The sequence below is a fragment of the Trichomycterus rosablanca genome, chromosome 14 (genome assembly GCF_030014385.1).
Source record: "Trichomycterus rosablanca isolate fTriRos1 chromosome 14, fTriRos1.hap1, whole genome shotgun sequence".
Classification (NCBI taxonomy): domain Eukaryota; kingdom Metazoa; phylum Chordata; class Actinopteri; order Siluriformes; family Trichomycteridae; genus Trichomycterus; species Trichomycterus rosablanca.
The window spans coordinates 13,263,281-13,287,470 of record NC_086001.1 but is presented as its reverse complement, the minus strand read 5'-3'; the positions used below and the strand labels follow the sequence as shown (position 1 = coordinate 13,287,470).

The following is a 24,190-nucleotide window of genomic DNA, read 5'->3' as shown; positions in this document are numbered from 1 at the left end:
CATTATGGCACCCAGGTGGTGCAGCGGGATATACCACTAGAACACCAGCGCCAAGATTCTGAACTCCTTGGTTCGAAACTTAAAAATCAGACATTATGAAGTTGATTGCTGCAATACAATACAATAAACGTTGGGTCCAGGTCTTTTTATAAATGATTAAAAAACCATTTTAAACAGGTAATGCTATCAGGCTCAGTAATAAAAGAAGAAGCCAGCAAGTCTAGTACTTTACAAGCAAGGTTTGTTGGAGTCTCAGCACTTTGCCAAAAAATGCATTAGCAAATAAGACCACAAGTTAAGAAGAATGCTCCTAAATTTAATATTCAGGAATTGTATGTATTTTACCCTCTACAGTGAAAAAGAATAATGATTTAGGTAATCCAGAGAAACTATTGGGAAAAAATCCAGTACAGTATATATTATTAGTATATATTCAGGAAAAGCATTAGCATTTCATCAACAATATGCTGATACAGAGAACTATGTTCAGTACATTAGTAAGATGCCATACGTTGTCTGTTAGCAGCAAACCTATTGTACTGAGTGCCACATAAAGCACAATATACAGTGTTAAAAAGACTTTACAAAGTTGTTGTCTAGAGCAGCAGTCCCCAACCTTTTTTGCACCATGGACCGGTTTTATATAAGATATATAAGGATATACCGCTAGCACACCAGCGCCGAGATTCTGAACTCCTCGGTTTGAAACTCGGCATTGCCACCGGTCAGCTGAGAGCCCTCTAGCGGGCATAATTAGCTGTGCCAGCACGGAGGGATGACCGGACTTTGTGGGTGGGGGCTTCAAATAATGTGTAAGGACCCTGATTAATAAGATAAGATAAGATAGCCTTTTATTATCCCACGGGGGGAAATTTGCAGTGTTACAGCAGCTTTCAAGAATATCAAAATAAAAAATACAAAGTGTTTACACATATGTACACATATACTAAAAAGAAGAAAGTAAAGTAAAAATTACAAAAATATAAACAGTATTTTTAAAGAAAGTTAACCAAATATTGCACAGTTATTAAAATGTATTGCACAAAGTACAGCAGGTACAGCAGGTATTGCACATATTAAAAAAGTTATTGCACTTCAGAGAATATTAAAAACCATGTGAATTATTGTGATGGAGGTGATTATCTGCGTTTGGGGCGGTGCTGGTTGTATAGCCAGCAGAAGGTAGAAAATTGGCAGATAGAGGCGCCTGTGCAGAGTGCATGGGTGGAAAAGGGTTCTGTTAAGGGCTGCGCGCGGGTCGAAGGGGGCGTGAGCAGCAATATACCCTCCTCGACTGCAAAAAAAATAAATCGGGGATCCCCAGCAGTGGAAGACAAATTGACTACACCAAATTGAGAGAAAATGGGAAAAAATATAAAATATCCACGGCCCAGTGGTTGGGGACAACTGGTCTAGAGATTGATTGATGCTTTATCACAATTTGATCATAGAAGATCCACCAACATGGAATTCATGGCTTGCTTTTTAATGCAGTTAATAAAATGTGCTTTACATGTCTTTACATATAAAGTCAAATTTAACATACAGTTGTGAGGGACATCATGAAAGTTGGGGAAATCATTGCAACACATACTGCTTTATACATTTTTTGCAGTCTTCTAAACGTCTGCTAGGTTAAGAATATACAATATACAGCAACTTCACGGGGCCAGTGATAGCTCAGTGGTTAAGGTACTGGACTAGTAAACAGAAGGTTGCCGGTTCAAGCCCTGCCACCACCAAGTTGCCACTGTTGGGTCCCTGAGCAAGGCCCTTAACCCTCAGTTGCTCATCGTGTTCAGCTCACTGTGTAAGTCGCTTTGGATAAAAGCGTCTGCTAAATGCTGAAAATGTAAATGTAACTTGGATTTTCTGTTTGGTGGTGTTTGGAGGTCCTTTAATGCAAGTTAACAATGAATGAAATTGTGGGATTTAGATGTCCATTAGGATGTAAAAACTCCAGTACAGCTGTAGTTCTCTAACAAGCTAAGAATAAAGCTTTTTGGCTCTGTAAAGCTCTGCAAAGCTAATTTTGTGGGTTTAAATATCAATGGGGAAATATTGATTCAGACATTTTAATGATGGAGTGTGCAGTTCAATATTGACCTACAGCTACCGGTCAAAAGAAAAAAAAGTATTTAGGTTCTGTATCCACGTTTAGTTGAATATGATCAGATGTGTTTGGATTGTATTCAATATTTGGATTGAGCCCATTTGGATTGTATTCAATATTGTGTACAGCAGAGCATGAGAATTATTCAATTTTTGGTTTGTATCTGTTCAGCTCAGCTTTCCTGAACCTTCTAACAGGAGTATAGCTGGTTCATCTAGCCATGGGTTATTTTTGGCTTCTGTAAAATATAAATAAATAAAACCTCCACCACATAGTGTTTATATATGGAAATAAATCCAGGCAGAAATATCCAGTTTCTTCAGGAGCTATTGTATGACAAATGATCAGACAAATGCATTTGTGTACAAATTCACCATCTGCTTGTTTCCTTCCATTAATATGAACATGATTGAATGAACTAACACAACGTTCACAGCGTACATATTAAACAGGGATGATTGCTAGCAACAAATTTATTACTACTTAGTAGGCTAATCAAATACTAGAGGTGCAGCCAGAATAATAAAGCTAATTCCAGCAACGCTGTTTAATATAATGTTAACGATGCATAACATTATGATCACCTTCCTAATATTGTGTCGATCCCCCTTTTGCTGCCAAAACGGCCCTAACCCATCGAGGCTCCACCCTGAAGGTGTGCTGTGGTATCTGGCACCAAGATGTTAGCAGCAGATCCTTTAACTCCTCTAACTGGCGAGGTGGGGCCTCCATGAATCGGACTTGTTTGTTCAGCACATCCCACAGATGCTCGATTAGATTGATATCTGGGGAGTTTGGAGGCCAATTCAACACTCGTTGTTGTGCTCCTCAAACCGTTCCTAAACCTTTTTTGCTTTGTGGCAGGGCGCATTATCCTGCTGAAAGAGGCCACAGCCATCAGGGAATACCGTTTTCATGAAAGGGTGTACATGGTCTGCACAATGCTTAGGTTCCTTCCTTGGACCACTTTTGATAGATACTGACCACTGCAGACCGGGAACACCCCACAAGAGCTGCAGTTTTGGAGATGCTCTGACCCAGTCGTCTAGCCATCACAATTTGGCCCTTGTCAAACTCGCTCAAGTTCTTACGCTTGAACATTTTTCCTGCTTCTAACATCAACTTTGAGGATAAAATGTTCACTTGCTGCCTAATATATCACACCCACTAACAGGTGCCGCGATAATGAGATAATCAGGGTTATTCACTTCACCTGTCAGTAGTCATAATGTTATGCCTGATCAGTGTATGTTATAAGTATAAGCAGTCTGTATGCTGCTGTTTGCCATATTTAAACATAATGTTTATCATTTAAATAATTTAATTGCATGCAGGCAAGAGCTATTAAATGTTTGTCAGTTTTTGGAACAGCGTGTAATTTTCCCAGCTTCATATTTAGTTAAATTATCAATTGTAAACTATTAACTTTAATAATTATAATGTCTTTTTAACGCACAGCACTGGTACAAATACTTATTCTCAATTACTTGGTTAATTAACATGACTTACAGCTGTGTGTTTTAAAGATTTTTCATTTACCACAGGTTTCCTGCAAGAAATCAGATTATGACAATGATCCAGTTACTGGGTTTACACAAGCCTCATTAATGGGATTATGGGAAACCTCAAGTTTACACCAATCAGCCATAACATTAAAACCACCTCCATGTTTCTACACTCACTCGCTCCACTTGCCATATAGAAGCACTTTATAGTTCTACAATTACTGATTGTAGTCCATCTATTTCTCTACATACTTTTTTTAGCCTGCTTTCACCCTGTTCTTCAATGGTCAGGACCCCCACAGGACCACCACAGAGCAGGTATTATTTAGGTGGTGGATCATTCTCAGCACTGCAGAGACACTGACATGGTGGTGGTGTGTTAGTGTGTGTTGTGCTGGTATGAGTGGATCAGACATAGTAGCGCTGCTGGAGTTTTTAAATACCGTGTCCACTCACTGTCCACTCTATTAGACACTCCTACCTAGTTGGTCCACCTTGTAGATGTAAAGTCAGAGACGATCGCTCAACTAGTGCTGCTGTTTGAGTTGGTCATCTTCTAGATGTTCATAAGTGGTCACAGGATGCTGCCCATGGGGCACTGTTAGCTGGATGTTTTTGGTTGGTGGACTATTCTCAGTCCAGCAGTGACAGTGAGGTGTTTAAAAAGTCCATCAGCGCTGCTGTGTCTGATCCAATAATACCAGCACAACACACACTAACACACCACCACCATGTCAGTGTCACTGCAGTACTGAGAATGATCCACCACCCAAATAATACCTGCTCTGTAGTGGTCCTGTGGGGGTCCTGACCATTGAAGAACAGGGTGAAAGGGGGCTAACAAAGAACGCAGAGAAACAGGTGGATTACAGTCAGTAATTGTAGAACTACAAAGTGTTTCTCTATGATAAGTGGAGCTGATAAAATGGACAGTGAGTGTAGAAACAAGGAGGTGGTTTTAATGTTATGGCTGATCAGTGCAGACACACATACATCTTAAATTTTCTGTTCAAATCTAATCTTTCCAGTACAGATCATCCCTGAGGAAAATAAATAGAATTATATTCTTATGTTAATTGTGTATTCCAACAGCAGCTGTAGTTCTCTAACAAGCTAAGGATAAAGCATTTTGGCTCTGTAGGTGGGTTTAAATATCACACAATGGGGAAATATTGATTCAGACATTTTAATGATGGAGTGTGCAGTTCAATATTGACCGAATGAAAATAAGTATTTAGGTTCTGTTACCAGGTTAGTTTAATATCATCAGATGTGTTTAGATTGTATTCAGTATTTGGATTCAACCCATTTGGATTGTATTCAGTATTAGAGAATAATTTAATTTTTGGTTTGTATCTGTTCAGCTCAGTATACATGAATTTAATAAACTGATTACTGGGCAGAAAACCAGGCAGCTTATTCAGATTACTTTGAAAAAATCAAAGTAAGAAGATCAATACATTCTGTGTGTTTGACCATATAAATAATCAAATTCCTGCCAGAACATGACCTTAGTTAGATTATTAGTGTGCTTATAAAAAGTTCAGATCAGTTAAAATGTAATGTTTTACCTGCTGCAGTTTCTAAATTATACAATCCCAGTAATAAGGCACCGTTATGCTCTCATATCCAGGGTAGTGCTGGTGGAAAATATTCCAGAAGACATTTCCATTTCCCATGAGGGTACCGTGCCACTGACTGATGGATTCAACATGCTTCTGGACCAAGCTCAGAGATCAGTGGAGATTGTATCACCATGGTGGGATCTAAATTCTACAGAGCCTGAGTCTCGCTTTCCCCAAGCCAAGCAGGTACGTCTGTATTTACATTCATTTATCTGATTACAGCTGATTACAGTCAAAACCAGTGAATTTATTAGGTTAGATTTGTTAACCAGTGATGTTCCAGCTTGTGCTTCACATGACTGTGTTTGCTTCTGCTGATTTTCTCATTTTCACACTAAACTCTAGTGGATTGTTTATTAAATTGCCCTCAAACAATTCCATGTGCCCAGATTCTCCAGCAGGAGGTGGTTATTATGAGCTCCATCACATTTACTGAGCTGTGCTTAGTTGCCATGCTGAACGGCTCTGCTCATTAGAATGAATGGAACCATGCCGTTCTAATGGATTCCCCATGTAGCTGTTTTGCGGGATGAAAATTGCACTTAGGGCTGCAAATGATTGCATAGATCCTAATCGTCTGAGGTAGTGCGTATGTTTCCTGCAATAAATCTCAGTCTAAATTGATTAGGGATCGTAGAGGATTTGTTTAACACATAGATCAGCACATGTTAAAACAGTGAGTTATCAAAAACTGGAATTGTTGCTTGCTTAATGTAATCATCTGTTGTCATACAATCCACCAGAGCCTAATGAAACCATAATGTGGTGAGCTCATCCCACAACACCATTCGTTTCCTCCAGTAAAACCTGATTATTCAGCCAACACATACTGAGCAATATTCCTTACAGCATCAGCAAATCATATTTTTATACAAAACCCACAATAGCTCTGATATGTACAATTCTGCACAAATGGTGCTTTCAGTGCTAAATAAAAAAGCTTAATTGCCTCTTAAGTGCGCTTTCCTAATTATCCATGTCTCACTGGAAGACATTTACATCTTCCTCCTAAAGAAATATAAGCAAACAAAAGAACAGGACGGATCTGTTAGATCTTAAAGTATCATTAAACGTTTTGTTGAACCTTATTAATACCTAGATGGATCTTAAAGTGGCATGGTAAGGGGGGGGGGGGGGGGGGGTGGCGTGACATTACGAGATTTTTTTACTTCTAAAACTAAAGCAATTCATTTTTCACCCACGGGAGACAGATTGAATTATTCTCACTGACCACGCTCACACGCACGTTTAATGTTATTTAGTTCCGTTTGACAAAAAAAACCTTCAAAATAGAGCTAACAGTGAAGATAACCGGTAACAAAAGCAGCGACCGCTGTTATAGGACGTGTTTGTGTTCAATACTCTGTTCACAGTGTCGATACAAGTGATTCAGGAGTCGACTCATTTTAAGCACAGCGTAAGTTTCTTTTCTCAGTCAATTCTCCGTTTTTACTGTTATAATGAATGATGCGGTTGTAAATAAACACCAAATACTACAGAACATTTTGTGTGACTCGCTTACATTATAAAGCTCAGGCTTAATTATACTGGTTATTACCACAGAGCGGGAGCCGACTCAGAGTCGTTTACGATTTACCGAAGTGAACCACGAATGGATGTGCTGATAGAATCGGCTCAGATGGGATCGGACTGTATTATCTTTTTAAAGTAAATATTTCAATCAGCAGAATCGCATCGCATGTATGATGTGCACAGCGTTAATTACGTGCGTTTATTAATGAACGTTTACGTTAGCTTGTCAGAAGCTTTCTCAATGATGTCTGTTCCACTGCACTATTTTACACTAAAAACTACACTATTCCATAATGATCCAGATTGCATCATTCTAAATAGGTATCGGTATCGGCGAGTGCAGAAATACATGTACTTGTACTCGTACTCGGTTGGGAAAAAATGGTATCGATGCATCCCTAGTCACAATACTGTAAGTCACTTTGGATAAAGGCGTCTACTAAATGCAGAAAATGTAAATGTAATATTTCTATTTTGTATATTTTGTAAATTACATCATTTTGTAAAGTAACTTTGGTTTCCACAGCCTGGTCCTGTATAAAACTGTAACTGCTCTCATCTTTACTCATCTTTAGTCAACCAGTTATTTAAGTGTAATTGCTAACTGGCTTTGATATGTCTATGCACATTGTTCACCTTTGTTACATCACATTTTGCTGAGCTCTAAGCCTGTGTTGTTCCCTAATAAATGTGAAAAATTCAGGAGGACATGAACTTGCCCCACAAGAACATTGACGACACGAGCATATGAGCCAGTCGAAAACTAAAAGACAGCAGCCTTGCAGAGTGTGCAGGTGTCACTGAGGCATGGACATCATTTAAATTCAAAGCTAAAGACTGTTTGTGGCATTCTCTTTAATCAGCATTCTCTGTCATCTGCATTTCCATTGGAGGCATAGCAAAAGGGCATGATTCTGTGATTCAAACTCTCAGTCAATCTTTACAGCAGGTGTGCCCCTCATGATTTATTTATTTAGCATTGGCTTGTTTGTGTTTGTGCACAGAGTCAACTGTTACTTCATCGACTAATGGGACTAAAAGCTGATGGTGTTCAGTTAAAAATAGCCAGCGGAATCCCACAGTCTCCAGAGCTCATCCTGCTCTCTCACTACGGTCAGTGCAACATCTTAGTTCTTCTGTTATTTTAATGTTATGCATATAGCACAGGTTTTTAATTGAATTTAATTGTGACAAGTGGCAAATTGTCAAAAATGTTAAGTCCTGTTGCATTCTCTTACATACACTCTCCTTAGTGTTGACAATGCTGTTCTTACTATATCCATAAAAATATATAATAAAACCACAGTTGTGTTTTAGTATCATTTTTGTTCCACAAATAAGAAATTCTGTAACTTTAAAGTACAGTTCCTCCCAGGTAGGTTTTATTCAAACCAGTGTCCAGTTTTGTCCATTATATAAAGCCATAGTGTCACATAGTGATTGTCCTTCAACTGTTTTGATTGTTCCTACGAACTGACCATTTGGTGTTAACTGGAAGTCATGCACACATTGCTATATGGAGTCTCTTAACTTTTGTCTCTTGTTGTAGGTGCTGAAGTGCATGATCTGAACATGACAGCCCTCACCAGAGGCCACCTCCTTTCCTCCTTCTGGGTGGTGGACAGAAAGCACTTGTACATTGGCAGTGCTAGCATGGACTGGAGATCTCTGTCTAAGGTAATAAACCCATTTAGCAGCATTTACAGTCCGCTCCTAAAATATTGGCACCCTTGATGAAGAAGTTCATGAAATATGTTAACTATTTAGAGAGATTGAATTTTTAATTTAAAAGGCAGCACATACTGTATATGATAATAGGCTTCCAGGAGGCATAAATGAAGGCTATGGTGACTGATACAGACCAACAAAAGTGTGGCTCAAATTGTGAGGTGTGTTGTGTCACCACCTTTTGCCCATTGCCCAGGGGTCAGAGACCACTAGGGTGATTACTTTTTTTTCCAATGTGTCTCACTAAAATACCAATATACACCTCTTCGTCAGTGGTACTTTCACAAGTTTGCAAGTCACTCATGCCATGGGTACTGACAACAGTCTTTGCCCTACACAGATTGAGATCTCTCTAGATTCCCTGCATCTTTTCATTATATTATGAACATTAGATAGTGAAAAACTAAATTACTAGCAATGTTTTATTTTCAAATGTTCTGTTTGAACTGATTAGTAATTCTCTCCTTAAGTTTGGGACAAAGTGTCTCACATGTTACTAATTTGTGGAACTTGAATATTCTATAAACTTTCAATATTTAAATCTTATTTTGCCTCTGTCCCAACTTTTTTGCAGTGTTGCAGGCATCAAATCTAAAATGTTAATCAGTAAAAACACTGGAAATATTTTCTTTCTACTTACATCAGTTGAATAAAGATAGGAGAGAATGAGGAAATCACATATCCAAATTTACAAAACTTTTGACAATCAGTTTGAGACAGGGTTTTGTTTAAATGTCTGGCAAGGTTTTTTTTATTTTCTGAAATAATTTAACTTTATTTAAAGGTTAGTGTGAGATTAAGCAAACAGACATATATATATATATATATATATATATCCCAATTTAGTGTAGTCAATTTGTCTTCCGCTGCTAGGGATCCCCGTTTTTTGCAGTTGAGGTGGGTATATTGCTGCTCACGCCTCCTTTGACCCGCGCGCAGCCCTTAACGGAACCCTTTTCCCCCCATGCACTCTGTACAGGCGCCTCTATCCGCCAATCAGGGTCCTTACACAGCAAGACCCCACCCACATATTTTGGTCATCTCTCTCTGCAGGCACTGCCAATTATGCCTGCTAGATGGCGCCCAAGCCGACCAGGGGCAACGCCCAGTTTCGAACCAAGGAGTTCAGAATCTCGGCGCTGATGTGCTAGCGAAATAACCTGGGCGCTGCCAACAAACTTTTTATTACACTTTTTTTTTACCCATCTTTCCCAAAAGTGGCAATAATTGTAGAGAAAAGCACATTTCCGTATTTGCACTAATATGTTAACAAAATACACTAGTGTTTTATCTTATCTTATCTTATCTCTGTCTATTGTCTCTGTGGTGTAGTGTTGCTTATTAATATTAGCTATATATTTGTATCCCCTTTTTCTTTAGTTTAATCCCCCAGTGACAAAATCTGTTAATATATATATAAAATGTGACAAAAATGACAGCCAAACTACAAATCAATACATAACACATAACCAGAAATAATATGAGTGGTGTGGCGCTGACTCAAACTTGAAAAAAAGCTGTTATGAAATAAGATTTTGATAACAGCTGGCGTGGAGTGTTGTTTCTGCTTATACCATGACAACTACAGATATTGGTACAACAGTAAAGTATTTGCAAATCTGAGCCCAAATTATGCCACAAGCCATCACTGAACAGGAGCTTGAAGCTGATTCTATCTGCTACTTGGATGAGAGTTGTATTATTCCTGTCAGTCATGCAACAATAGCTGATCTGTACTGTCAGTAAGCTTTTAGGATGGCATCACAGCCCACCACCACACTTTCAATGATAAAACAATCACTGTGGATGAATAAACTAAATAAAAGCACACAAAGCAACAAGCACTCACGTCTGATATCGAGACGTGTGACATTTGAGGGTACAGAGAGTACTTTCCTGCATCTGAAATGCTAATGAAGGTTGGAGAAGATGTGCTGAGTGCTAAAGGAAAAAACTCTCTCCACCTCTGAGAATATCTCAGTCAGATCTCATTTAGAGGACTTTGTAATAGGGAATACCATGTCTGCACCCTGCCTGGGACTGGTGCCAAAAAGCTTAGACAAAGTGTATAAAATTGTGGGAAGATTAAAAGAGATTACGGAGTTTCTGACACCCTCTGATCAAATAACCTCATGTCGTACCCCAGTCTCTGCCCCACAGGTGGATCTTTATGTGTAAAATTAATATTGCCAGTTTCTATTATTGCGCCCTGTTCAGTTTTAGAACTAGCTGCTTCTTTTATGGACAATATGTCTGCTTAAATAGGGCAGTTGTAGGTTACAGATTTACATTGGCACCAGTCCATCCCCACCTAGTAATATTTACCACATTGCCAAAAGTATGTGAATACTTCTTCTAGTTAGTGCGGTCAGCTATTTTAGTCACACCCACTGCTAACCAGTTCATCGACAAAATAGACTGAAGAGTGATTTATACAGGGTGTTCCTAAAGTCTGGACACATAGGCAAAATGCATGTTTTCATTACATTTTTCATTAGAATATTCATTAATAACAACATTATTTGTGATGCAATATGTACACCGATCAGGCATAACATTATAACCACCTTTCTAATATTGTGTTGGTTCCCCTTTTGCTGCCAAAACAGCCCTGACCTGACGAGACCCCTGAAGGTGTGCTGTGGTATGAGGCACCAAGATGTCAGCAGCAGATCCTTTAACTCCTCTATGTTGTGAGGTGGGGCCTCCATGGATTGGACTTGTTTGTCCAGCACATCCCACAGATGCTCGATTGGATTGAGATCTGGGGAATTTTGAGGCCAAGTCAACACCTCAAACTCGTTGTTGTGCTCCTCAAACATTCCTGAAGCATTTTTGCTTTGTGGCAGGGCGCATTATGCTGCTGAAAGAGACCACAGCCATCAGGGAATACTTAGGTAGGTGGTACGTGTCAAAGTGACATCCACATGGATAGCAGGACCCAAGGTTTCCCAGTTAAACAAACCCACACAAGCATTACGCTGCCTCCGCCGGCTTGCCTGCTTCCCATTGTGCATCCTGGTGCCATGTGTTCCCCAGGTAAGCGGCGTACACGCACTCGGCCATCCATGTGATGTAAATGAAAATGTCTTCTTCTTCCATTGCTCCGTGGTCCAGTTCCGATGCTCACGTGCCCATTGTTGGCGCTTTCAGCGGTGGACAGGGGTCAGCATGGGCACCCTGACTGGTCTGCGGCTTCAGCATATAAGCTACAGTAGGTCATCTGTTGGATCAAACCTCACAAGCCAGCCTTCGCTCCCCATGTGCATCAATGAGCCTTGGCCGCCCATGAGCCCATCGTCGGTTTACCACTGTTCCTTCCTTGGACCACTTTTAATAGATACTGACCACTTCACCCACTAACAGGTGCTGTGATGAAGTGATAATCAGTGTTATTCACTTCACTTGTCAGTGGTCATAATGTTATTCCTGGTCGGTGTATGTGTGTTTATTTTAGTAAACACACAGATACTATGTAATGTTTAGATGTTCACATACTTTTGGATATGTAGAGTAATGAAATGTAACCCTGTGCTTTGTTCTAGCTGAAGGAGCTGGGCGTCATCATTTATAACTGCAGCTGTCTGGTGTTGGATCTGCACAGGATTTTCAGTCTGTACTGGCAGCTGCAGTACAGAGACTTTGTTCCAGCTATATGGTCCAAGAGACTGACCGCTCTCTACAACGATGAAAAAACTCTGTCGTTTTCTCTAAACGGCACCAACGCGGATGCCTACTTTTCAGTGAGTGCAGAGTTACTTATTATCAGACACATACATTGTTTTTTTTAATTTTTTTAATTTTTTTATTATTTACTATTTTTCCCACTTTTCCCCCCCAATTTTATCCCCCAGTCTAGTCATGTCCAATTACCCTGAATGCATCTTCTATACTGATTCGACCCTTCACCGCTGACTAAGGACGCCTCCCAACTGACATGTGCCCCCTCCGTCATGTACACAGTACAGTGCATTTTTCACCTGCACGAGAGGAGTTCATACACTTGACGGGCACTGTGTACGGAGGGTCACACCCCTACCAGCGTTATTCCTCAGCCCTTTGCAGGCGCCATCATTCAGCCAGCAGGGGCTGCAGTTGCACCAGTTATGAGGACCTATGATCCAACTTTCTTTACCCTCTAACCCTGAACAACAGCCGATCGTTGTTCATGCTGCCGCCCAGCCCAGTCGGAGAGGCAGAGCTGAGCTTCGATACGATGTATTCGAAACCCCAACTCTGGTGAGCTAGAGTACTTTACCACTGCGCCACCTGAGCAGCCCACATACATTGTTTTATTAAAAAATTTAGTATGTAAAATTACCAATTTTAATATGTTTTAGTTTGTGGAGTGAGGAAATACTCCCATAAAAGAAATAAACCCTCTATTACAGTCAAGCCGGAAAGTCTGCACACCGCTTTCACCTTCTCCACGTTTTATTACATTACAGTGAAAGATTGAGTTCTTTTTTTGCCTCAAACATCTACACACAATCACCAATAATTATGAAGTGAAAACAGGGTTTAGAACATATGCAACTTTATTTTACTGACATAAATGGTTTATTTAGAGGTTACATATCTGTACACACCCTTAGCCTAATACTTGGTTGATGCACCTTTGGCAGCAATTACAGCTTCAAGACATATTGGGAAAGAAGCTACGAGCCTGGTACACTTGTTTCTGGACATTTTTGCCCATTCCTCTTGGCATATCCTTGCAAGCTCCATCAGGTTGGATGGGGAGCATTGGTACACAACCATTTTCAGCTCCTTCCACAGATGTTCGATTGGATTCATGTCTGGGCTCTGGCTGGGCCACTCAAGGACATTCACAGACTTTCTCCAAAGTCACCCCTTTGTTCTCTTGGCTGTGTGCTTCAGGTCGTTGTCATGTTGGAAGGTAAACCTTCACCCCAGTCTCCAGGTCCAGAGCGCTCTGGAGTAGGTTTTCTTCAAGGATCTCGGTGTACTTAGCTGCATTCATCTTTCCCTCTATCAGGACTAATCGCCCCGGTCATGCTGCTGAAAAACATCCCCACATCATGATGCTGCCATTGCCAATCTTTACTGTAGGGATGGCATTAGCCAGGTGATGAGTGGTGCCTGGTTTCCTCCAGATGTGATGCTTGGTGTTCAGGCCAAAAAGTTCATTTTGATTTCATCAGACCAGAGAATCTAGTTTCTCATGGTATGAGAGTCCTCTAGGTGCCTTTTGGCAAATGCCTAGCGGGCTGTCATGTGCCTTTTACTAAGGAGTGGCTTAGTCTGGCCACTCTACCATAAAGACGAGATCTGTGGAGTGCTGCCTGGATGGTTGATCTTCTGGTAGGTTCTCCCATCTCCACAAGGATACGCTGGAGCTCTGTCAGAGTAACCCTCGAGTTCCTGCTCACCTACCTGGCCAAGGCTCATCTTCCCCGATCGCTCAGTTTGATAATAAGCAACAGGACTAGGAAGATTTTTGGTGGTTCCAAACCTCTTCCATTTACGAATGATGGAGGCCACTGTGCTCTTTGGGACCTGTAAAGCTTCAGCAATTTTTCTGTACCCTTCTCCAGATCTATGCCTTGACAAAATCTTGTATCTGAGGTCTGCAGATAAATTCTTTGACCCCATGGCTTGGAGTTTGCTCTGATATTCACTGTCAACTGTGGGACCTCATATACGCAGGTGTTGTCAATCCCCAATCATGTCCAATCAATTGAATTTACCACAGGTGGACTCCAATTAAATTGTAGAAACTTCTCAAGCAGTATCAGTGAAAACAAAATGGGTGTGCACACTTGTGTACATTTTGATTTTTAATAAATTAGCACAAATGTCTAAAAACCTGCTTTCACCTTGTCATTGTGGCTATTTTGTGTAGAATTTTGTGACAAAAAATGAGTCTGTAATGTAATAAAACTTGGAGAAGGTGAAAGAGTGTGCAGACTTTCTGGCTTGACTGTAGTTTAGTAGCTAATTATCAAGCTGTTAGGTTGAGAGAAGTGGGCCTTTAGGTCTGAAGTTGATAATGTGGTCATGTTCATCATGCTCTGGGAGATGTTACTAAAATATTACCTTGCTGTTGCTTCATATTTTGTAAATGGGGAAAATGGATTTCTATTAATAGACGACCTTTCTTTGCACTTGGATTTATGTGTTTTGGCTTGGTAGGGAACTCTGAAACTATAGAATTTGATTTATTTGTTATTCAGGTTTCAATTCACATTTGTGCTTTATTGTGGACATTGCAACAATAAACTTAAAGAGGCTTTAGGACATAAGTACTGTATAATGTATTATTTAAATTTAAGTAAAGCTCACTTAAATCACATACTTAAAACAAAAGCTGCTAGTGAGGAGCTTTGTCTGCATCTTGCTAATGTGTGATTAATGGCACCTTTAAACATGTTAAAGAAAGTTTTGAGCAATATGATCTACTGTCCTGATGAGCCTGCCAGCTGTAATCAATCTCTGGATTAGAGCCACTCTTCTCATGATCAAGGATGCTTCTCTGAGCTATTTCTGTATACTGAGAACCTTTCCATTATTTCCCAGAAGTACTCTGTCTCTCTCAAGGTGAAAGGCACGATGATCATGTGCATATGGTGCAAATGTTTAACATTTTGCTGTATAACTAATATGTATATTTATATTTATGGCATCAACTTAGAGTTATGACTGATACAATGCAATCAATTAAAGGTTAAGGGCCTTGCTCATAAACCCTTAATAAACTTGGTGGCAGTGGGTCTTGAACAAATAACCTTCCAATTACTAGTCCAGTAGTTACCACTGCCCCTGTAGTAGTATATACAATGATAAAATGGGGCGGCACGGTGGCTAAGTGGGTAGCACTGTCTCCTCACAGCAAGAAGGTCCTGGGTTTGATCCCCAGGTGGGACGCTCCTTTCTGTGTGGAGTTTGTTCTCCCCGTGTCCGTGTGGGTTTCCTCCGGGTTCTTCGGTTTCCTCCCAGACATGTCCAAAGACATGCAAGTGAGGTGAATTGGAGACACTAAATTGTCCATGACTGATTACATTGATGAATCTTGTGTAATGAGTAACTACCGTTCCTGTCATGAATGTAAGCAAAGTGTAAAACATGACATTAAAATCCTAATAAACAAACAGACAAACAATGATAAATATAAGATTTCAACTCTATCCACGACTCTTAACCATTCTTGTGTACTTTTAGATGTGTTCTGGGTAATTAGGACCCATTTTGTTCGACTTAAACCTAGTTTTCTTACACTTGGGAGCACATTTTGCTCTAAAATGATCTAATAATCCTGTGAATTTACTGTTCCTGTAACTTATTTAAGTCCCAGAGGCAGCAAAGCAACCCCACAACATTATGGATCCTCCACAATGTTTAACTTTATTGAGGGTGCACTTTTCTTTATAGGCTTCATTTTGTTGTCAATAAATGGATTATAGCAGGGAAAAATTAAGTCTTTGTGTCTGAATATCTTAGGTTGCTAAAAGTTGTCCCAACTTTTTGAAATTAGGTTTGTAGAGTTAATTATTATAGCTGGAAACTTCTAGAAAAAATAAAAATAAAGTTTAGAGAGACAAACTACTGTACTGTGCTCATGCTATTGCTGATTTTGTATTACTGCTCCCTAGAGTTCACCAAACCTCTTCTGCCCAAAGAATCGGACCAGGGACATTGATGCCATTGCCCAAGTCATTCTAGATGCCAAGCAGTTCATCTACATCTCTGTGACAGATTATCTGCCCTTAATTAGACTCAAGTAAGTCTTGTTTTTTCACGCAACAACATTAAAACTTAAAGGCTTATTTAAGCACAGTAAAAGTATAATGTAGCAAAAAATTTTACCCTGCTGATTAGCTAAACTGTGTTAATAATTTACCTTACAATGAATACATCTATATAACTGGATGCACTTCAGGTGAGTATATGGAATAGTTCTGAAATATTTATCAATGTATCAAAATCTAAATATTTAAATGGTTTAAGTTTACAAAGGCATTTGTAAACTTCTAGGAATCCACTGAACCACAGTGAGAGCCATTATTTCCAAATAGAATAAACTTAGAAAAGTGGTTAATCTAATCACACATTGTTAGATTCCAAGTGACAAAAATGTGGGTCAAACCTGGCAGAAGCAATATTATGTTTATGAGACAAAATTGATAAACATGAATGAGAGACAGACAGACAAGACAGATCTATGCAAATAGAAAGTTTCCTAAATCACAAAACATTCCCGAAAGGGTGCAAAGCAATTTCTTATGTGCTCTCACACTAATAATGAATAATGTTAAGGCATTTGTAAAGTTCTAGGAATCCACTGAACCACAGTGAGAGCCATTATTTCCAAATAGAGAAAACTTAGAAGAGTGGTTCATCTAAACACACATTGTTAAATTCAAAGTGACAAAAATGTGGGTCAAACCTGGTCACATTATTAAAAATTATAGTAATAAATAAAAACAACTCATGATTTATAAGCAGAAACAATGTTATGTTTATAAGACAAAACTGATAAAAAGGTATTTAGACGTGAGATGTGTTGGACATTCAAAACCATAAGCATGGCCGCTCAGGTGGCGCAGCAGTAAAAACACACGCTGGTACACCAGAGCTGGGATCTCGAATACATCGTATTGAGTCTCAGCTCTGCCTGCCGGCTAGGCTGAGCAGCCACATGAACAACGATTGGCCTGTTGTTCAGATAGGGGTGGGATATTAAAGCTGGATAGGGACTCTCTCATAACTAATGCAATTACAACCTCTGCTGGCTGACTGATGGCGCCTGCACAGAGATGAGAATAGAGTGCTGTCAGGGTATGTCTCTCCATACACAGTGCTCAGCTGCATTGCACTCGTCAAAGTGTAGATGACAAAATGCATACGGCTGCTGCCCATGTGTCAGATGGGGCGTGGGTTAGCTTCGTTCTCCTTGATCAGAGCGGGGATCAGCATTGTTGGGAGGAAGCGTGATGCAATCGGGCAATTGGACGCGCTAAAAGGGAGAAAAAGGGGAGAAAATGCATAAACCAAACATATATATATACATATAAAAAAACCTTAAACATTAGCGATAGAAATAGATAGAGAGTCAGATACTTTATTGATCCCAAAGGAAATTAAAAATGTCCAACTTGTTTAATAATCTGCAAATGGAACCTTTCCTGAACCACAAAACATTTCCGGTAAGGTGCAACACAATTTTTTTAATATGCTTTTACACCAATAATGATTCATGTTTAGCCATTTGTAAATGTCTAGGAATCCACTGAACCACAGTGAGAGTCATTATTTCAAAACAGAGGAAACTTAGAAAAGTGATTAATTTGATTTCTCCATGGTCTTAGTGACAACTCATCCAGGAAGTCACTAAAAGTCTAAAAAGGCAGGCAGCTCTAGCTTTAGCTAAGGTCTGTTTTTATAACTTCACAATATAGAAGAAAAAAAAGGCAAAATTGGATTCATGAAAGGGCAGAAAGGATATAATCACTGCTATCATATAATAAATGAATGGTCACTTGGCAGGAGTTTCTGGAAGGCCTATTCCTGAATTACATTGGAAAAAATATGGTTTGACAAGCTGGGTGTGGCCTGCACAGAGCCCTGACCTCAACTTCACTGAACACTTTAAGGATGAATTGAAATGTTGATTGCAAGCCAAACCTTATTTGTCCAACATCAGTAATTGACCTTTAGAATGTTCTTTTGACTAAAGTAGTTCAATTTCCTACAAACGCATTTAAACATCTAGATCGGGGTGTCAAACTCATTTTCGCCGAGGGCCACATCTGAATTATGGTGGCCCTTGAAGGGCCGATTGTACTGTATCCTGCTGTGATTGCAGTCTGCCTTTTAAGTCTTGGACAATTTGTGTTTTTTCTTGCAGGCTAAATTCTGTGTTTGGTGTCAAAATATCAAATTTATACTGTATATACTGTACAGTATAATGTATATCTACATTTATATTGTACTCCTTTACCACAGACACAGCCTCATAACACAAGAGACGTACCGGTTTCTCTTCCTGAAGCACAAACTTGTATTCACTTTCCCATCTGTCATTAAATTACCTCCTTCTGCTTCAATTTTCACTTCTTGTACACTTTGGGATTATTTGTAAATATTTCTCAACATCATCTAGTGCCGGGATGAGGTCACTTTGCAGGTCACAAAATCGGCATGCATTGTGAGAGATGCAGTTTATTTTAAGACAATTGTTCTGCCTTCGCTAAGAGTGTTTCCCCCTTTCTCAGCTAGACAGACAGACAGACAGACGACTCCCTCCAAAATACAGTTAGGTCGGTTTTGTTTGCTTCCCAACTGTACACTGTGTGCATCAGAATGGAGTAAAACTACAAAATACAAACAATAGAAACAATAAAACTGAATACAGTACACACACATAGCTGTAGTTAAGTGTTACATCTAGTACAATATGAAATTAAACCAAATGTAAAATAGCACTAATGAGTTAGCATTTTGTGTATAAATACTAATTGCTATAGTAACGGTGATAACTGTATTTAATTACGGAATTACGGTAAATTTGTAACTGAAACGCTGTAACATACTCGCTAAACATTTACAAACAACTGAGAATATAAACGTCTACTACTTACAGACGATGATTCTGTATTATACTGCAAGAGAATTAACGTTTATTTATTATTGTTTACGCTACTGACTGATGTTACCCCGCTTTCTTTAGCCGCTAAAGCGTGACCTGGCTTCTTAGCAAAGTTAAAGTTAGTTGCCATGACTACAATGTCAATGGTTGCCGCTTGAAGGCGCAGGTGTCCCAAGTACGTCTCTGTAACTACTCGAACCATCACATCAATCATACGTCTTTTAAGCTCTCGCGGGCCACATAAAATGACGCATGCCCATGCCTTTGGGAATAGAATGCCCACCAATCATATGGTGAGATTTCCACATTATAGGTATTAAGGTTTGCACCATAACTCTAGAAAATAATTATTTGTTGAATTCCTTGTATGAAACCAACATTGCTAATGCAACCATTACTATGACTTTTTTATAGCAGGAACAAGTACTGGTCCCGTATTGATGGCGTTCTGCGTGAGGCTTTGATTCTGAAACGCATCAAATTGCGTTTGCTGATAAGCTGCAGGGAACAAACGCACCCGCTCACCTTCAACTTCCTGTGGTCTCTGCAAAATCTTTGCACGAACACGGCCAACTGCTCTGTGGAGGCCGTAAGTACACTCCGTTTCATCATGGTTTCATCATTTAGTCTGAATTTATGATACAGATGTGAAATTTGAACTCGAATTAATTTGCAGGCTCTCACTGGCTTAGTATTAATAAATTAAACGTTGATACTTACTTGTATCAACATTTAATTTGAATGCAGAGTAATACATTTCATAACATGCGACACTACTAAAAAAGCTAGTTTACTTTATTACATTATTGATGTGACATTGCAGGGACGTGGAGTTATTTGAGACACTACATCAAGCAATATGAATTGTACTTTGTTATTTTCACTCCCATTCTCTTCCTTTATTCTATAAATAAATACATTTATTTATATTATTTTCACCCTTATTCTCTCAATTTAGTGTAGCCAATTAGTCTTTCTCTGCTGGGGACCCAGATCACATTCAAGGAGGGTATATTTGCCTATCACACCCTCTCTCTAACATGTGCGCAGTCCACCAACCCCTTCTTATTTGCCCAAACTTTGGTGGAATCGCGTGTGACGCCAGTCTGATATCCACGTCTCTCCACTTCTGTACAGGTGCCTCGGGCTACTAACAAGGGCCCTTGGCCCCACCACCTTTATTTTTCCAGTCCCCCCCCCCTCTCATACACATAAGAGTTTGATGGACAGTTTGTTGTGATACATTCACCTCATCACCAGTTTTAAAATGATCTGCAGTTTGAGCCACAGTAGCTCTTCTGTTGGCCTGTACCAGAGTTTGTGGCTTGTCCCTTGTGAGAACAATGTTGGTGGGTACTCACCAAATCTGCCTTGCCGTTTCTTGGTACTTCAACCCCCAGCTCCACAAAGAATGTGCATGCCTGTGCCTGCTTCATAACAGTCACGCATAGGGTGTCCATACATTTATAGGGTGTCCATATGTCCTCCTTTTTGGGGTCTGATGTCCTACTTTTTGGGAAAGTGGCCAACCTAATTAGGCATGTCACAGTCATATATCAGATGTTCAGCTTATGATAGTCTGAAAACTTTCTGAATCCCTTGAAGATGTTGTTTAAAGGTTTATAGAAACTTTTGACTTGTCAGAAGGTTTTTGTGTACAATTTTATATTTAGTTCATGCAGTGATTCTTTAATAAAGCTATTTGAACTAAATATTGGTAGAATGTAAATTAAGCAAGCATAACAAACAACTATAAATACATTAAAATGTACAAAATCAACACCTTCAGTCACATGACTTTAACGTGCAATGAATCATTTGTAGATCAGTGTGCCCCCTTTCGACATGTACTTGTTATTGCAAGTTGAGACAAGTTGAATTCACTTTGCTTATTTGATTTTGCTAATTTTGCACCGGGTCTTCAAGAGTAATGCTCATTATGCTTACTTATTTATTTATTCTAGTCAGGGTTGCAGTGGGCTTGGTGTCTGCACCAAAATACTGGGTGCAAGATAGAAATACACTCTAAACAGGGCCTCAGTTCATTGCAGGGCATCACATTAATTTACTTGTTTGTTTACTTATTAAGTAATTAATAGTCCTACTAGCCAGTTTTTGGGAGGTAAAAGAAAACTGAAGTACCTCGGGGGGCATGGAGAACATGGTAAACTTCTCACAGACAGTGACTGAAGGCAGATCCATAAGATAATGTATTCAGTTCTTACTTTCCAGTTTCCATTAACATTCTAGCCAACCAGAAATAACTGTTATGAGAAAACTCAAATGTAACATGGAATAAATCATTACTGTCATGCCGTTTGGGTACTAAAATAATTCAAATAATTGATCACATTGTTTAATGTGTATAAAAAAAAGTGAAAATTCTTATAATTATTTGTTTTTATCTTCTTTATTTAGAGATTCTTTAGTCCACAAGTGCTGGATGATGGATCTCCCCTCGGCATCAACCATCACAGATACATGGTGACAGATAACTCTGTGTACATAGGTGATTTCACTGACATTTTAATAATTCCTTATGTTCAGATCCATTTTCCTACCTGTTAGTTGTGTTGAAAGGCTCCTACTGTGGCCTGTTATTAGAGTTCTTTTTTTTTTCAAAAAAAAAAAAAATAAATAAATAAATAAAAAAAAAAAAAGCTAACCTGCTTTGGTTTAAACAATTAGCCTGTGTTTTATATCAAAACAGTTGTTGTATCAAGAAAAAGTATAAACAAAAGTGTAGCAGGTTCTGTAGTGCAGTGCAGAAAACCCACAGGTTGTATTAACAGCTAATAACAACTATAACCATTAGCACTAATAACAGCTAATAACATCTATAACCATTAGCATTCATAACAGATAATAACAGCTATGACCATTAGCATTAATAACAGCTAATAACATCTATAACCATTATCATTAATAACAGATAATAACAGCTATAACCTTTAGCACTAATTACATATAATAACAACTATAACCATTAGCATTAATAACATCTAATAACAGCTATAACCATTAGCATTAACAACAGCTAATAACAATTCTAAAATTAGCATTAATAACAGAAATTAACATCTATAACCATTAGCATAAATAACAGATAATAACAGCTTTTACCATTAGCACTAATAACATATAATAACAGCTATAACCATTAGCATTAATAACAGCTAATAACAGCTGTAACCATTACCATTAATAACAGACACTAACAGCTATAACCATTAGCATTAATAACAGATAATAACAGCTTTTACCATTAGCACTAATAACAGATAATAACAGCTATAACCATTAGCATTAATAATGGATAATAAAAGCTATAACCATTAGCATTAATAACAGATAATAACAGCTATGACCATTAACATTAATAACAGCTAATAACATCTATAACCATTAGCATTAATAACAGATAATAACAGCTATAACCATTAGCATTATTAACAGCTAAAAAAAGCTATAACCATTAGCATTAATAACAGATAGTGAAAGCTTTGGCCATTTGTATTAATAACAATGAGTAACAGTTATAACAATTAGCATTAATAACACCTAACAGTTAGCATTGTATGCTATCTAAACAGAAAGCACCCAATCATCAAGTTTTAAATGAAACTTCTACATTTGTTTATATGTATTAACTATCAGTTCATTGCTGTGTGTGTCCTGCAGCCATCATGATATTTATGGTCTTTAAATTGTGCACATTTATAATAATCATTAAAACCCACAGTTAGAAATCTCTAGTAATAAAGGCCAGAAACTAATGCTGAATGTGATTTTTATTTCTTTGGCAAAACTGTTACAGTCATTTTCTCTAAAATTGATTTTTTAGCATGACTGATTGTCTTTTCTTTCCTGACAGGAAACTTAGATTGGGTCGGGGATGAGTTTTTGTACAACGCAGGAGCAGCACTTGTGGTAAACCAGCTGAAAGGTGTGATGGAGAGAAACTCCACACTGGTGGCACAGCTGAGGAGGGTGTTTGATAGAGATTGGCGCTCTTCTTACGCTAAATCTCTCCAACCGAACAAGATTCCCACCTGCAGCACAAACTCTGTCTTTCCCAGTGACACGTTAAAAAGTCGTACAGGTCATGTAGAGCAGGGAGAGAGTCCAAACGCCTCACTGTAAGGCCTGCTTTATAATAAATGGCGTGAGTGGTGTGTTAATCATAACATATACAGTACCACATCATTCATCCTGACAGCGGTTTATAATAGATTTTTTTAAACACTTTTAAGGGAAATATGATGAATGATCTAGCACAGCGGTCCCCAACCTTTTTTGCAGCATGGACCGGTTTCATATAAGATATCATTTCACGGACCGGCTGGGGCGGGAGGATTTAGTCCTGAGCTTTTTTCGAAGCAACGAAACGCTGCTCCCACCTAGTGGTGATAAGAGACAGTAACACCCGAAGAGTTTTGGAAATGTAATTGCTCTTGTAACGATCTCTAATTATTTATTCTTACTGTGCAGCCCGGTCATAAATGACCCACGGACCGGTACCGGTTCCTGGCCCGGTGGTTGTGGACCACTGATCTAGCGGAACACCTGCCACCATATATTTTTACATTTATATGTTATCCTAATCAGTGCAAAATTATAAATCGTAAGCACTTTTTTTTTTTTTTTTTATGTATTTTGTTTATGCATTTTCTTCCCTTTTTCTCCCGACTTTTTAGCGCGTCCAATTCCCCGATTGCGTCACGCTCCCTCTCCACTAATGCCGACCCTCGATCTGATTTGAGGAGAACGAAGCTAACTCACGCCCCCTTCTGACACGTGGGCAGCAACCGTATGCATTTTGTCACCCACACTAGGCGAGTGCATATATGCGAATCGGCCTTGTGTACGGAGAGACACATGATCCGCACTCTTTCCCCGCGTCTGTGCAGGCGCCATCAATCAGCCAGCAGAGGTCGTAGTGCATCAGTTACGAGGAGTCCCTATCCGGCTTAATACCCCACCCCTGTATGAACAACAGGCCAATCGTTGTTCATGTGTCGGCTCAGCCCAGCTGGATGGAAGAGCTGTGATTTGAATAGATGTATTTAAAATCCCA

The 24,190-nt window shown here is 39.1% G+C and overlaps 1 protein-coding gene across 1 annotated transcript in view; it reads left to right on the top strand.

Annotated features, from left to right (window-relative positions):
* Positions 1–23,282, top strand: part of LOC134326690 (inactive phospholipase D5) — a 97,044-nt gene extending 73,762 nt beyond the window's left edge. The window contains 8 exon segments of the mRNA XM_063008873.1: positions 5,252–5,429; positions 7,781–7,889; positions 8,326–8,453; positions 12,050–12,247; positions 16,118–16,245; positions 19,528–19,702; positions 21,532–21,622; positions 22,988–23,282. Coding sequence (XP_062864943.1) covers positions 5,252–5,429; positions 7,781–7,889; positions 8,326–8,453; positions 12,050–12,247; positions 16,118–16,245; positions 19,528–19,702; positions 21,532–21,622; positions 22,988–23,256 — 1,276 coding nt within the window. The 3' untranslated portion in view covers positions 23,257–23,282.
* Positions 23,283–24,190: the final 908 nt, after the last annotated feature.